Raw genomic sequence first — 16609 nt, 5'->3', positions numbered from 1 at the left:
CGGGAGGTGGAGCCGGGGGCGCCGCCCGACCGAGGGCTCGCTGGCGACCCCTGCAGGCCCAGACGCTGCAAGCCCAAGCTTTGGAGAGAACTTGCGCTAAACAGCCCATTTATGTCTCACAAGCTATCTCATTGAGCTTACGGCTTGATAAGAGAGGCGAGGAAACTACAGCTCAGAAGTTTAAAAGAAACTGGGTTGGGATGTAGCCTGGCATGATCGAAGCTCCACAAAACCTGACTGGGCATGCGTTTTCATGCCTGTCATCCCAGGAATGGGAAGCTGGCGGCAGGGGGATCAGAAGTTAAAGTTGTCTTACTGAGCATGAGCTCAGACCCTGCTTGGGAAAAAAGTTAGATGTGGTGGCACACGCCTTTAATACCAGCACTTGGGAGGCAGAGGCAGAGGCAGGAGGATCTTTGTAAGTCTGAAGACACCCTGGTCTGCATAGCAAATTCCAGGATAGCCAGGGTTACATAGTGAGAGCCTGTGTACTGGCTGCCAACTTGACCCAAGCTAGAGTCATCAAAGAGGAAGGAGCATCAGTGGAGGAAATACCTCCATGAGACCCATCTCTAAGGCATTTTCTCAATTACTGATCAACTGGGGAGGGTCGGCCACTGTGGGTGGTGTCATCCCTGGGCTGGTTGTCCTGGGCTCTGTAAGAAAGCTGAGCAAGTGAGTAAGCAGCACCGCTCCATGGCCTCGGCATCCGCTCCTGCCTCCAGGTTCCAGGCCTGCTTGAGTTCTTGTCCTGACTTCCTCTAATGATGGACTATGATCTGGAGGTATAAGCCAGATAAATCCTCTCCTCCCCAATGTGCTTTTTGGTCATAGTGTTTCCTCACAGCAACAAAAACTCTTAAGACACCCTGTCTCAAAGCACAGCCCCAAGGCCCAGCGCTAGAGGTAGCATCTCACAGCCCCAGGGCCCAGGCCTAGAGGTAGCATCTCACAGCCCCAGGGCCCAGGCCTGGAGGTAGCATCTCACAGCCCCAGGGCCCAGGCCTGGAGGTAGCATCTCACAGCCCCAGGGCCCAGGCCTAGAGGTAGCATCTCACAGCCCCAAGGCCTAGGCCTAGAGGTAGCATCTCACAGCCCCAGGGCCCAGGCCTGGAGGTAGCATCTCACAGCCCCAGGGCCCAGGCCTAGAGGTAGCATCTCACAGCCCCAAGGCCTAGGCCTAGAGGTAGCATCTCACAGCCCCAGGGCCCAGGCCTAGAGGTAGCATCTCACAGCCCCAGGGCCCAGGCCTAGAGGTAGCATCTCACAGCCCCAAGGCCTAGGCCTAGAGGTAGCATCTCACAGCCCCAGGGCCCAGGCCTAGAGGTAGCATCTCACAGCCCCAGGGCCCAGGCCTGGAGGTAGCATCTCACAGCCCCAGGGCCCAGGCCTAGAGGTAGCATCTCACAGCCCCAGGGCCCAGGCCTAGAGGTAGCATCTCACAGCCCCAGGGCCCAGGCCTGGAGGTAGCATCTCACAGCCCCAGGGCCCAGGCCTAGAGGTAGCATCTCACAGCCCCAAGGCCTAGGCCTAGAGGTAGCATCTTACAGCCCCAGGGCCCAGGCCTGGAGGTAGCATCTCACAGCACCAGGGCCCAGGCCTAGAGGTAGCATCTCACAGCACCAGGGCCCAGGCCTGGAGGTAGCATCTCACAGCACCAGGGCCCAGGCCTAGAGGTAGCATCTCACAGCCCCAGGGCCTAGGCCTAGAGGTAGCATCTCACAGCACCAGGGCCCAGGCCTGGAGGTAGCATCTCACAGCACCAGGGCCCAGGCCTAGAGGTAGCATCTTGTCCCTCCCACTCGTGCTCATTACTCTTTTGTTTGTTAAATTTACTTTTTAAGTGTGTCTAGGCATTTTGCCTGCATGCATATTGCACACAAATTGTGTGTAAAATGCCTGTGGCGGGCAGAAGAGGGTGGAACTGGAGTTACAGATGGTTGTGTGCTGCCATGTGGGTACTGGGAACTGAACCCGGGTCCTTTGGAAGAGTACTCACTGCTCTTTACCACTGAGCCATCTCTCCAGCCCATGTTCATTATTCTTAAAACTATTATATAGTGAACTTGGCATAATTCTCAAGAACTATTGAAAGTTAACCACAAATGCTAGGAATGTTGTTTTTCCTCTCCTTTGTAGATTCTACTTAATTGTGAATGATTTTTACCACAGTTAACAATGCTCTTTGGCTTTGCTTCACCAAGTTTCTTTTTTATGCTGTTTTTTAGGAAGTGAACAGTTGAGACCAGAAGAAGAGGCTGTTAACTGCTTTTCTTCAATGGAGAGACTGGATGTGAAAGGGTCAAGCACTGTGAAAGAGAAGTAATGGAGAGAAGAAAGCTGTGCTTGTGTGTACGAGGGGCAGCTTCATGGATGACCTCTACCTGAGGGCTCTGGCTAACTTTCCAAGGCACTGATAAATGTCATAAGGAAATGTGATATGGCAGGAAAAGCCATTGCCTAAGTGGGTTTCAGATGAAAAGGACAGTGATTAGCATAAATTACAGGATACAACAATAGGCATATAATTTGCCAGCCTGAATTCAAGGCTAGTCTGGTCTGCATGAGACCATGTCTGAAAAACAAAGAGGTGGCTGGCCTGGGGTGGAGGGAAGGGGCAACCAGAGATGCTCAGGACTGCCATCGCCCATGCAGGTGCACGTGCGCCTTGGAGAAGAATGCAGCAGCACACTCACATCAGCAGAAACAGAAGTGGTCCCCAAACTACTGGAGGACAAACAGCACAGACTAAACCTAACAAAATGAGAAATTAACAGGTGCTCTTACAGCAGGCTTTAAAAACAGAACCACACCATGGGCTGGAGATACCACTCAGTTGGCAGAGCGCTGGTGCAGAGCTGTGCTCTGAGCATCCCACAAACTGGGCATGGTGACAGAAACTTGTAATTCCAGCACTTGTGAAGCTAACGAAAGGGGATATGAGTTCAAAACCAGCCTGTGGTACATAGTGAGATACTGTCTCAATAACAAAACAAGGGCTGGGGCTGTAAGTCAGCAGAATACTTGACTAGCAAGCACAGTGCTTTAGGGTCATCAGCTGAACAAAACCAAAGGTCATCCTAAGCTATATACTGAGTACATGGCCAGCCTGGGCTACATAAGACCATATCACAAACAAACCCAATAGGATAGGAATTATTTCAAAATTACTCCAACTATAATGTAAAAAGTTTAACTATATTAGCTATGATTGTGAAGTTAGTCACATAAAATGTCAAAAGACATCAAAATTAAGTTAATAAATTTGGGTCGAGGAGAGAAATTGAGTCCCTTCTCAGGCTATACATTACAAATAGGCAGTAATATGTCCAGCAGTGACTAAGCTCATCAGAGGATATGACCCTGTTCTGCTACAGCATGAAGTAGCTGAGGCCCATTAACATAAAGGGAAAAAATTGCAAGGACAGGAGGCAGACATGAGAGACTGTAAAGCAACTAAAGCAGGGGCCAGCAAGATGGCTTGGTGAGGACGGGATTTGCTGCCTATCCTGACATACTGAGTTCAACTTCTAGGACCCCCTAGTAGAAGGAAAAATAACTTCTGCAAGTTGTTTTCTCTGACCTACACATGTGCCCTGTGGCACTCCTGTGCCCACAAACATAATAAATCAATGATGTAATGGATAAATAAACAAGTAATACAAGTAAACAGAGCAAAAAGAGAAGAATCTGATCACAGAATATGGGAGTGCCAATACAACGTCATAATTAACCTTTAGAAGAGGAATCATAGCCGGGTGGTGATGGTGTGGCCTTTAATCCCAGCACCAGGGAAGCAGAGGCAGGCAGATCTCTGTGAGTCTGAGGTCAAGTTGGTCAAACAAAGTGAGTCCAGGACAGCCAGGGTTACACAGAAAAACCCTGTCTCAAAAAAACCAAAAAAAAAAAAAAAAAAAAAAAAAAAAAAAAAAAAGAAAGAAAGAAAGAAAAGAAAAATAAAAGGAGGAGTCATTTTAGTTAACAAAATGTCAAATGTTTATTTGTTTGCTTAGTGCCTTAGTTGAGCGGCTTGAGAAACTTTTTGAGTTCTAAAGTGGACTTTGATACTATGCAAAAATACTGAATTGCAAAAGTCTCATAGTATTTGTGGCAATGTAATGTTAAGTGATGTTGGGGCGGGGGCTGTGTCCCCAGGCTGGGGCCCTGTGAGACACAAGGAAGAAAAAAAAAAAAAGACAAAAATCATTTAACCTAAACTATCACTACAACACAGTGAAACTCTGTCTCAAAAAACAAACAAACAAAAAACAAAAACAAAACAAAAAAACTATCTCTGTTTCATCATTCCCATCTCATAAGAGTTAAGGATTTTTTTTTTTTTTTTTTAGTTAAGGATTTTTATCTTCTAAGAAATCCTCCAGTCACAGAGCTGCACAGCTGGGGCCTCTGATGAGCTTGTGGTATTTGTGAGCAAGGTCTACAGCCCTTCGTCCTTTCTGAAAGGGGAAAGACCACAAAATTGAATTCCAGTGATTTCCCATTTTTTTAACTCCATGGAAAAGGTAATTTACTTCTTCTTTGGTAAAGTTTTTACGAATTCTTCTTTGTTCTGAAATGAATGAATTGTAGAACATATTAATATTTGCCAAAACAAGAAATCTTAAGGCTCAAATAAATGTGTAGGTTATTCTATGGATATAAACTACAGAATAAGCCAGTTTGATGCCCGGGACACTTATCAAATGGAAATTCACTTCATTTTAAAAGACTACTAAGTTAGGTGCTGTAGTGTGATTCTTTTTAACATTATAACTTAATCCATTGAAATAATACTCACACTTGTCAATCGAAAAGCAAGTTTATAAACATTAGATTTTAATGCAGCACTGCTCAGAGGATGGCTAGCAAACAGCTTCACTGTCTTACAGACAGTCTTCTCAAAGGCTCCATAACTTCAGAGAAGAATACCAACATCTGTTATTTTGAATACCAGTTCTCATTTTTTTTAAGAATAAGAGGTTTTTAAAGTTCACTTAATAAACAAAACACATGTTAAATCTATAAGGGTGCTGAGCTTATCAAAATGAAAAAGCAAAACAGGTCACATAATGGTAAGAGAAGTCTGTAGGCTTTCTTTTCTTTTCTTTCTTTTTCTTTTTTTGAGACAGGCTTTTCCTATGTAGCCCAGGCTTGCCTCAAACTCACTATGCAGTCCACACTGGCCAGGCGCTTGGAATCGTCTTTCCTTGGCCTCTGGAATGCTGGTGTTACAGGACTGTGCCTCCAAACCCAGAGGTTTTTGAGTATCTGGTTGTTGATGAACAGTGTCTATAACAGAAAGAATACACAGTTGGTAAACAGTTATTTCAATTCTCTTCTGTAGCTGCTACTAGGAAATAGTTTTATTATTACTGTGTGCTTATCTGTATGGACATACTCGTGTGATGGGATGCATGTGGAGGTTGGAGAACAAGTTTGTGGAGTCAGTCTTTTCTTCCACTTTGCTATGGGCTCTAAGGATCAAACTCAGGTCGTCAGGCTTGGTTGTGAGCATGTCTACTGCTGGTCTCTCTCTCGAGCCCCAGGACACAGATGTCCTTCATTTCTGTAGTTCATTAATTACTTGTAAGCCCTTGGAGGCAGATGCCAGAGAGAAGTGCTTTTGCATTCCTACTTAAGGCTGCTACTTACTTTAGAAGGAATGGATGTGTAAAATTTCACCCTTATAAGCCAACACTGCTGGCTGGCTGTCCACCTCCCTAAGGTAAGCGTAAAACAAGAGAACACCTTCTCAGCAGAAGCTGAGCAGTCGGTGTTATTACTTCGTAGCTGACATATAAATGCAAGCTCCATGAGGGAGAGGCTCTGAGCAGCTTTGTTATCTGTATTCCCCAGGCTCATCATAGTGTCTCAGAGATAGCAGGCAATCACCAATACTTACTAAGAGAAAAAGTTGTTATTGCTACAACTGCCTCAAAACTCATATATGAAGTTACTCTGTATTTTGGGGAATGCTAGAAAACTATGGTTATCTAAGTTCCTTTGAAGCATCACTTTATAAATGTATTCTCCTTATAATCAGAAGTAGGTAGGTTATAACTTTTAGGAGACTGAGGGCTTTGAGTTGTTCACAGAAGCCCCGCCCCCCGCCCCCCCATTTCCACTATGGCTGTCATTTCCCCAACTTACAAATTCTACAGCAGAGAACTGGGTAGCTTTGAAGAAGACTCTGCCCTTCAAAGCTTCACTCCATGGCCTTCTGGGTACAATTTTAAAACATTTATTGTCTATTATTATCAAATTATCATTAGGCTTTTAGAAGTCTTGCTATATAGCTCACACTTGCCTCAAACTTGTGAGCCTTCTGCCTTAGCTTCCTTAGTGCTGGGATTAGAGGCATGAGTCACAGGCACCCAGCCTCGGTGCTATTCTTATCATCTATGTGTTGCAGAAGAACAGAAGAAAATGAGCAACAGGGATTGATTTAAAAGAGATTAAGAGTTAAATTCTAACAACGCAGGCCAAATTATTAACTGTGTGTTTTTAGTTAACTAAGTCTAAATTATAAAAAATAGCTGAATGCCATTTAACAGTATTTTGGACGCTTCTGTATAATTAATGCATAATCATAATTATGCTCATTTTCATGAGGCTCACTGATTATTTTTAAATGTAAATTAATTATAGACTAATTTTTAGTTGTTATATATTTGAAGACATGTTACTGGAAAAAAATCTGTTAATAATTTGATGTCAAGTCCTTGCCAAGAACACATTTTTGTTTGTTTCTTGGTTTTTCAAGACAAAGTTTCTCTGTGTAGCCCTGGCTGTCCTGAAACTTACTTTGTAGACTAGGTTGGCCTTGAACTCAGAGATCTGCCTGCCTCTGCCTCCGAAGTGCTGAGATAAAGGCATGTACATCATGCCTGGCTAAGAACAAAATTTCTAAGTGTAACATGTCTGTATGGGACAAAATTCCCATTTTGTAATAGATACCACAGAAAATATCACTTGGAAAAATAGTCATTTCCTGCCAGTAATAGTGTTCCATATCTGTTATCATAGCAATTGGAGACTGAGCTATGGGGGATCTTAGAGTGGCAGTGTACTTAATTTTAACTTACATAAATAACTTTTTATTGGTTTAATGTTTTATTTTTTGAGACAGGACCTTACTGTGTGTCCTGGCTGGCCTGGAACTTGCTATGTAGACCATGTTAGTCTTGAACGTCAGCAATCCTTCTTCAGCAATGTTGCCTCCTTGGGGGCTGGGATGGTGGGAATATACTACTACACTTGTTTCGACATGAATTAACTGTAAAAGATTTGTATATGTATATGTATATGTATATATGTATATGTGTGAGCCTATGTGACTTATGTTCATCCACGAGTGCAGGTCCCCTCAGAGGCTAGTGGGCACTGCATCCCCTGGAACCTGAGTGGCAGGTGGTTACGATACACCTATGTCCTGGGCAAGAACAGTAAGCAACTCATCTGCTGTGCTGCTTCCCCAGAAGGTCTTCTAATGTAGAAAGGACACAGGCTGTATAAGGTGAATTTTAAGTAGCTTTCAAGGTTTGGCAATAGAAATAACCAAGTAAAATGCTTGCTGGATATATGTAGCCCAGAAGTCTGTAATAAACAACAGAGTGGTTCCATTTATACTACTAGTTTCCAGATGACACTGACAAGTAATGGACCCCACTGCCATGTTCTTAACCTGAAGGTATTAGCTTCCCAGGATTAGAAGAAAATAATAATGTTCTTAAAAATCTCTTTGATAGACTGGAATGGTGAAAAGCCAGAGACACATTAATCTTATGGTTAAGTTAATATATAATCAATCAAGCAGTGTGAATGGAAACCAGAGGTCAATGCTGGGTTTCCTCCTCTTATCATTTGCCACCTCGATTTTTTTAGACAGGTTCTCTCACTAAACCTGCAACTCAGGCATTGGCAGGACTGGATGGCCTGCCAGTTTGGGAATCTGCCTGTCTCTGCTCTCCAGCACTGGGATTATAGGTGTGCCACCAGGCCCAGCATGTATATGGGTGCTAGAGATTTAAACTCAGGTCCTTGTGCCTGTACAGCAAGCATTTCAACAACTGACTCATCTCCTCACTCCTTAAAATTTCTCTAAGCTGCCACCTGGTGGTAGCACACACCTTCAATCCCAGCACTCAGGAGGCAGAGGCAGGTCAGCCTGGTCTACAGAGTTAGATCTAGAACAGCCAAAGGTACACAGAGAGAAACTTTGTCTTGAAAGACAAAAACAACAGGGCATGGTGACACACTCCCTTAATCCCAGCATAGGAGGCAGGGGCCAGCCTGGTCTACAAAGTGAGTCCAGGACAACCAAGGCTACACAGAGAAACACCGTCTCTAAAACAAACAAACAAACAAACCACCCCTCCCAAAACCAAACCGAAAAACAAAATAAAAATTTCTATAAGCTAACTTAAGGATTTTTATTTGTAAGCAGGAAATTAAGGTTTATTCTATTTGTCTCTTCAATTTTTATCATTTAAAATACTATAGTTATGAAAGAAGCCTTCTGTAAAGTCTCTCTGAAGTACTCATATACAGAATAATTTGCTTGACGACAGAATACAGCAAGCATTTCTAGATGTCTTGCATTTGAAGTTCTGTGATTTACCAGCTGGTTATTAACATAAGTAAAGGAAATAATATCTATAAACACCTAACATCTAGCAGATATTTATAAATTAATAAATGTCAGGGCGGGAGAGATAGCTCAACAGTTAAGAGCACCAAAGGGCTGGAGTTCAATCACCACACACACACACAGCACAGCTTACAGCCATCTACAACTCCAATTCCAGGGGATAGGATGCCCTCTACGGCCTCCAAGGGCCGTGCACACATACTGCGCACATATAAAAAGAAATGTCAGGCTGGGCAGTGGTGGCCTTTAATCCCAGCACTCGGGAGGCAGACACAGGTGGATCGCTGTGAGTTCAAGGCTAGTCTGGTCTACAAAGTGAGTCCAGGACAGTCAAAGCTACACAGAGAAACTCTGTCTTGAAAAACCAATAAAATAAAGTAAAATAAAAAATAAAAAGAAATGTCAGTTTCCTAGAGCGCCTTCCCCAGGTAGCAGCAACAAGTAAACAAGCACCATGAAGGGGGAAGAAGGTGTCTCTATTCAGTAGGTATAAGCTCATATAAGCCAAGGGTTATCATTTTAAATAATTAACTCAGCTTTCTCTTCTTTTCAGGAGTATGTCAAATTTAAACTCATTTAAATATTAAATATATTCACTTAGTCCTTCAGAAGCAGGAGGTTCTTTACTAAATGGTCTTCTTCTACGGGGGGTCAGCAAAATTTCTGAAAAACATAGAAAGCATTTAGTATTAGAATAGTAATCTAAGTAGTTACATATCAGTTCTATTAGTGCATACTTATTACCCTCTTCAGTAGGAATCCTAAAGTGAACTCTAAGTGAGTTTATTTATTATATTTCTTATTGTGTTTGACTGTTAGGCCTGCATGTATGCCACATTTGTGCCTGGTGGCTGTAGAAGCCTGAAGAAGATGGACTGGACATTAGATTCTCTGGAATTGGAATTAGAGATGATTGTGAGCCGCCGTGTGGGTGTTGGAACCAAACCTGGTCGTCTATAAGAACAGCCAGTGCTCTTAACTGGGTAGCTGTCTCCCCAGCTCCATCTCTTTTTTTGTTTTTTGTTTTGTTTTTCAAGACAATGTTTCACAAGGTAGCCTTGATTGTCCAGGAACTAACTATGTGAACTGGGCTGGCCTTGAACTCAGGGATCTGCCTGCCTCTGCCTCTGCCTCCTGAGTACTGAGATAAAAGACATGTGTCACCACACCAAAAGGCTGAGAATATAGGTGTGTGCTACCATGCCCAGTTTAGGAAGAATTTTTAAGCCACTACAGATTAAATCTACTCTAGTACATCTTAAATTACTGGTTAGCTAGAGAAAGGTTTTTCTTTTCAACATTATTTTATACTCTAGTCAACAAACATAATATTTTAGATGATAGTTCAGAATGTATAGTCATAATTAGTTAAAGTTGCTGAATTAATTACGTTTTTCACAGATAAATGCTCTCCTTAGTTCACTTTTATATTTGTCTTCAGCTTCCATGATGACTTTATGATGATCACATGGGTGTGCACAAGAGTGCAAACGCTTGCTATAATTTCGGCTGTTGAGTTTTCTTACTACTATGCAACCTGAAAAGAAAACAAATTAAGTTGATATACAGATGTTACAATATTATATACTAGTAACTCTGAAATCAGATAACCTCTATGATGATAACTAAAGGGAAATTAGGAGTTTTTAAGTATTTCAAGAAACCTCAAGTCATTGCCGAGAGTAAATAAAATAAATACAAAGAAGTAAGTGTTTGGGCAGAGGTATGAACAGTTATGGCCACACAAAAGAAAAGCACCCAACCCACTGTGGTGACACATACCTATAATCCTAAGTACTTAGGAGGGCAGGACAAGAGGGCAGGGGGTTTGCAAACTCAAGGCTAGCTTGGGCAGTTTGGTGAAACCTGTCTCAAAAAAGTGAAACAGCGACTCCAGGTCAGCGTATCGTGCTCATCTAGCATGAACAAAGCCCTGGGCTCAACTCTCAGCGCTGACAAGGAAAAGGAAAGGGCTCAGATTAGCTCAGCTGGTAGACTATCTGCCTAACATGCACAGAGCTCTGGGTTAAACCCCTAGCACAGCATAAAACGGAGCACACATCTGTATCCCAGCCTTTAGGAGGTAGAGGCAGAAGGGCAGTTCATGGCTACACTTGCTTGCGTGGTGAACTGGAGGCCAATCTCATCTACAGGAGGCTCTGTCCCCAATAAACAAAAAAGGAAAAAGAAACAGAACACATCTACACTGCTTTGTTTTTGAGCCATGAAGGGAAGACAACTAAGAAGTTGTGGTGGTTTGACTGAAAGGTCCCCATAGTCTCAGGCACTTGAACACTTGGTCCCAGCTGGTGGTGCTGTTTGAGAAAGTTCAGGACCTGTGTCACTGGAGATGGGCTCTGACAGTTTAAAGACTGGTGCCATTTCCAGTGCGTTCTGTTTGCTTCCTTCTTGTGCTTCACAATGTGAGCTCTTAGCTCACATGGAGGCGATGGTGATGGACTCCTATTTCTTTGGAGCCTTATTTCTGTAAGTTGCCTTGGTTCTAGTGTTTTTCTTTTTTGTTTTTTTATTTTTTCGAGACAGGGTTTCTCTGTGTAGCCATGGCTGTCCTGGACTCACCTTGTAGACCAGGCTAGTCTTGATCACAGTGATACACCTGCCTCTGCCTCCCCAGTGCTGGGATTAAAGGTGTGTGCCACTATGACCCGCTCCTTTCTTTCTTTCTTAAGAGCTACCTTGGTATAGTGTTTCTTTACAGCAATAGAACAGCAACCGAGACAACACAACTTCTCAGTTTTGTAATAAAGCTATAAACTGCTACATACTATCACCCTCATTTCCTTTTCCACATGGATACTTTATGTGGCCCTTACTTTTTATCATAAAATTTTCTAAAGCCCAGCTTCATAAGAATATATTATCAGAGCTGGGTGATGATGGCACACACCTTTAATGTCAACACTCAGGAGGCAGAGGCAGACAAAATGAGTTTGAGGCCAGCCTTGTCTACAGAGAGAGTAGCACGACAGCCAGGGCTACACAGAGAAACTCTGTCTCAAAACAACAGCAAAAAAAGAACACGTTTTCAGGCAAGACACAGTGTGTCACTGTGTCACTGCCAGTGGGACCTATACTCCCCAGCCTTTTGGGAAGTGGAGGCTGAGCTGGAAGGATCACTTAGGCCCATGAATTCCAGCCAGCATACGTATTATATAAATATCCCATCTTTCAAAAACACCCTACAATTTTATCAAGTGGCATTAATATGATGAAGGTGGTACAATCTAATGCTTTCAGTGTTGAAACTGTGATCTACATTGAGTTAGAAGTGTGGTATACAACAGATGTTGAATACTGTATTTCCATTAAACTAAAAAAAAAAAATATATTGTATAGTAGGTACCCTTATAAACTCACTCCAGAGTTCCTGGGGACCTACATGGACAACCTGGGAACTATGGCTTTGGATTTCTGAGAGGAAAATGTTTCAAGAAATAATATTCCTAAACACAGAGAAACTAAGGGAGATAAGATTTTATGGAGTGGGAGATCCTGTTGGGTGGCCAAGAGTACTTGCTATTCTTGCAGAGGACTTTGGTTTGATTCCTACTACCCATATGGGGGCTAACAACTGCCTGCAACCCCAGTTCCAGGGGATCTATGCCCTCTGAACTCCAAGGACTGCTGTACACATATGAGATACATGAACCCATATAAGAACACACACATATATTTGTGAAAATAAATATTTTCTTACAAAGAATTTTCTTAAGCCGCTGGTTTTAGCTAGGTATAGTAATGCACATCTGTAATTCCAGCACTCTAGGCAGATGCAAGAGGATCACATGTTTGAGGCCCAACAGAGCTGAGGCAGGCAAGCACTAGGGCAATTTTAGTAACCTGAGACTGTATGGATTTGGATCATGAACAATCTTTTTTAATATGTATGTATGTATGTACGTATGTATGTATGTATGTATTTATATAGTGTTCTGCCTGCATGTATGGCTGCACGTCAGAAGAGGGCACCAGATCTCATTATAGATGATTGTGAGCTACCATGTGGTTGCTGGAAACTGAACTCAGGACTTTTAGAAAAACAGTGCTCTTAATCCCTGAGCCATCTCTCCAGCCCAGTAATCTCCTCTTCTAATGCATTTGGCAGCTGTGGTGGCTCCTCTCCCCGGCATAGCCTCAGGTATTTGAATAATCGGTTCCCTGTTGATGGTGTGGCTTGGAGAGGTTGCAGTAGTGCAGCATTGCTGGAGAAGCACCTCACTAGGGGTAAGCTTTGAGACTGTGTAGCTATGCTCTATTTTCAGTTCATTCTGTTTTATGTCTGTGGTTGAAGGTCTGATCCTCAGCGTCCTGCTCCTACTACCATGCCTGCTACTTGCTGCCATGCCTCCCTGCCATGATGGACTCTTCTTCCTCTAGAACCATAAGACAAACCCTTCCTTCTATAAGTTGCTTTGGACACGGTGTTTTATCACAGCAACAGAAACTAATACAGCAGCCTAGTTCTTTTACCTATATATATATTATACACAGACAACCCTCGCTGAACAACGCACTAAAGAATCTTGGATCCTACACACTCATCAGACATACACCTCTCTCTCTCTCTCTCTGACCAATGGGGAACGTTTCTCCTTCCTTAACAATAAAACCTAGGCAGGTATTATTATTATATTTTAAAATCTGTATAAGGGAGTTTTGCCTGCATATGTATCTGTATGCCAACTATATGTAGTGCCCAAGGATGTCAGAATTGGATTTATAGATGGCTGGGAGCAGCCATGTTGGTGCTAGAAATTGAAGAGTGAGTGAGTGAGTGTGTGTGTGTGTGTTGCACATGTAGGTGCATGACTCCCGAAGGCTTACATACTTAAATGTTTGTTCCCCAGTTGGTGGGCTGTTTAGGAAGGATTAGGAGGGTTGGCCTTGCTGGAGGAGCTGTGTCACTGGGGGTGGGCTGCCTCTGGCGGTTTCAAAAGCCCATGCCAGGCCCAGTCTTGTTCTCTTTTTTTCTCTGAAACTGTAACAAGGTCTCAATTAAATACTTTATTTTTCTTCATTTTTAAATTTTAAGTAATTTATTCAGATTACAAATACTTTCTTTATAAGTTACTTCAGTCATATTGTCTCACCACCACAACAGAAGGGTAACTAAGACAGCCATCGAAGCCAGAAAAGAGTGCCCGATCCCTTGGAGCTAGCATTACAGGGGGTTGTGAGCAGTGGATGTTAGAAACTAAACTCGGGTCCTCTCCTAGAGCATTATGGTTCTTAACCACGTTCCTAAGTGTAAATAGACAGTTTCTATTGAAATATATTCCCAGTGCATCTGAATATGAGGATGCAGGCCTGAACTCGTTTTGGGTGCATGTGCGGTAGAGACAAATGGTTCTCAAATAAACTTTTACGAAGAATTCCCTATTTGCCATCCTTTGCCTATGCATAATTTAGTAGGCACATGATTAAAAGCAGACACATTATGGGGAGGGACATACACAGGAGGATGATTACATGACCTAACCTATCAATCAAAGCAGAGAAGTGTTCATGCTTCACCTGTAACAACTAACCTTCTCCTTTTCTTGAGCTCCAAATAATAATTACATCCATATATCATGAGCTCTGAAGTACTCTAACGAGCGTAGCCCACTGTCAGTCTCTACCCCCTCTAATCTATACTACTGATGGGCTCTTTTTTTTTTTTAAAGATTTATTATGTATACAATATCCTGCCTACAGGCCAGAAGAGGACACTAGATCTCATCATAGATGGTTGTGAGCCACCATGTGGTTGCTGGGAATTGAACTCATTACCTTTGGAAGAGCAGTCAGTGCTCTTAACCTCTGAGCCATCTCTCCAGGCCCCTGATGGGCTCTTAATAAAGTTACCTTGTTACTTTTGTACAACTATGTGAGCCTTTACTTTCAATGCTTTGATAAGAGGTCAAGAACCTGATAACCCTGGCCACTGATAACAAAGCTATAAAGTGAGACCTTATGCCAATAACCTAAAAAAAAAATGAATGAGTTAATAATGAGTAAGTCACCAGTTTTAGGTGGAAGCCTCCAGGTAAACTAACATTTAAAGTTCAGTAGAATGACAAAAATAACTAAATTAGTTAATTAACTGGGTTTAGAGGGAAAGTGAGGCTTTATGTACCTTTAACATATGAACATAGGTAGACTAGCAAGAAAGAGAAGAGGGGCAGATAAAGCTCACAGCAGTAGTAGAACACTTGTCTAGTGTGTGTGAGGTCCTAGGCTCACTCCCCAGGAATTGTTAGAGTGTGTGGGAGTAGACAAGAGGACTCCTGCCTGGCTTAGGGAATCAGAGGAACGTGTGTACTGAGAGAGAAGGAGTCAAGGAGAGTCACCAATAACAAGGAGAAGGATGCCCTGGCATGGTCATGCATGCTGATAACCCCAGCACTTGGAGAGGCAGAAGACTGCTGAAAACTCAGGTCAAGTCTGGTCTACACAGCAAATTCAAGGTCAGCTAGGGCTACACAATCAAACCTCATCTCAGAAGATCCCTCTCAGGGCTGGGGAGATGGCTAAGTTGTTGAGATCCTTTTCCAGAGGACCTGGGTTCAATTCCCAGCACCAACATGACAGCTCACAACAGTCTCTAACTCCAGTTCTGGGGTGACTGATACTCTGTTCTGGCTGGCCTCCTTGGGCATAGGTACAGTGATGCACAGGCACACATGTAAGCAAAACACCCACACCCACCCCTCTCTCTCCCCCTCCTTCCCTTCTTTTCTCCCTCTTAAAAGGAGTAGATTTAAAATGAAAGCAAATTGTACCAAGTATTTGGATTTTTTTAAGATAAGGAAAAATAAGCATGGTTCAGGTAGGGCAAATGGATGTAATAGGCTGAACTATCTGCCTAGGCATTCTGCAATGAACTATAAATACTGTGAAATTTATTCAGAAAGTACAACAATCAGCACCTACTTGACATGAACTACCTCAATCAAGGAGGCCGTAGTTTCAGCACTGAAACATTAGGTTAATCCACGAGTGGTGGCTTGACGGCTGAATTGAAGGCCAGCCTTGACTATAGAGTGCTGGCTCACAGCTGCATCTCAGGCTAGCCTAGGCTACAGAGTGGGTTCCAAGCCAGCCTGGATTACAGTGTCTCAAAAGCAGATAAAAAGAAACAAGGTTAAACCACATTTTTCATAAATGCTGTCTGTGGTTGTTTGAATAAAAATGGCCCCATAGGCTCATACATTTGAAGGCTTAGTCACAGGGAGTGGCACTACTAGAGGAGGGTTAGGTGTGGCCTTGCTGGAGGAAGTGTGTCACAGGCAGGGTGGGCTTTGAGGTTTCAAAAGCCCAGAGACTTTCTCTCTTGGCCTATAGCTTTAAAAGGAAAGCAGGACTGGTCTTTCTCTTGGCTTTTTGGGACAGGATTTTTGTCATTCTTTAAACCAAGCTGGCCTCAAACTGCCTCTCCAGTGCTGGCATTAAAGGTGTGCGCACTGCCCAGCTCTGCCTCAGGTTCTTAAGTAACTGGAAAAGGGGTGTGCTGATTTAAAGGCAGGGGCTGCAGAAAAGAGTCCACAGTCATATGACACAGAAGAAAGAGGACATGGGATTCCATTATGGCTACACATAGGCATCAGAACAGAGACGAGTATCGTCATCCAAAGGGAGATGGTAGGTGTGGAAGGAAGAGAAAGATTGGGGTTGGCCAATGAGACCTTACAGAAAAAAAATCAGTAGTGGGGCATGTAACACTAGGAACATTAATAGATTTATTTCAAATATAAAAGTATATATAGATTATTTAATACCTGTTTAGAGTATAATACAGAGTAAATATTTCTCTATGCCTGAAAACATCTTTATCATGTTCATTTAAAGTTATAGATGGTGTCGTGACAAAAACAAAACAATAAAGAATCAATGTTTTAACTGCATTTACTCATGTGGGCATGGCATAAAGCAAAATAAAGAATGCTGACTGGAATG

At 42.9% G+C, this 16609-nt stretch overlaps 1 protein-coding gene across 4 annotated transcripts in view; it reads right to left on the bottom strand.

The window, feature by feature from the left end:
• Nucleotides 1–4028: 4028 nt before the first annotated feature.
• Nucleotides 4029–16609, bottom strand: part of TERB1 (telomere repeat binding bouquet formation protein 1) — a 47355-nt gene continuing 34774 nt past the window's right edge. For all 4 annotated transcript variants that reach the window (XM_084756776.1, XM_084756774.1, XM_084756775.1 and 1 more), the window contains 4 exons: nt 10041–10187; nt 9248–9313; nt 5167–5289; nt 4029–4570 (listed from right to left, as the gene is read on the bottom strand). In XM_084756776.1, coding sequence (XP_084612902.1) covers nt 4383–4570; nt 5167–5289; nt 9248–9313; nt 10041–10187 — 524 coding nt within the window. In that variant the 3' untranslated portion in view covers nt 4029–4382. The remainder of the gene's footprint in view (nt 4571–5166; nt 5290–9247; nt 9314–10040; nt 10188–16609) is intronic.

Source organism: Acomys minous (assembly GCF_964271855.1).
Source record: "Acomys minous genome assembly, chromosome: 14".
In the NCBI taxonomy this organism is placed as follows: domain Eukaryota; kingdom Metazoa; phylum Chordata; class Mammalia; order Rodentia; family Muridae; genus Acomys; species Acomys minous.
Note: the sequence above shows the minus strand (reverse complement) of the source record. Positions and strands in the feature narration are given on the sequence as shown.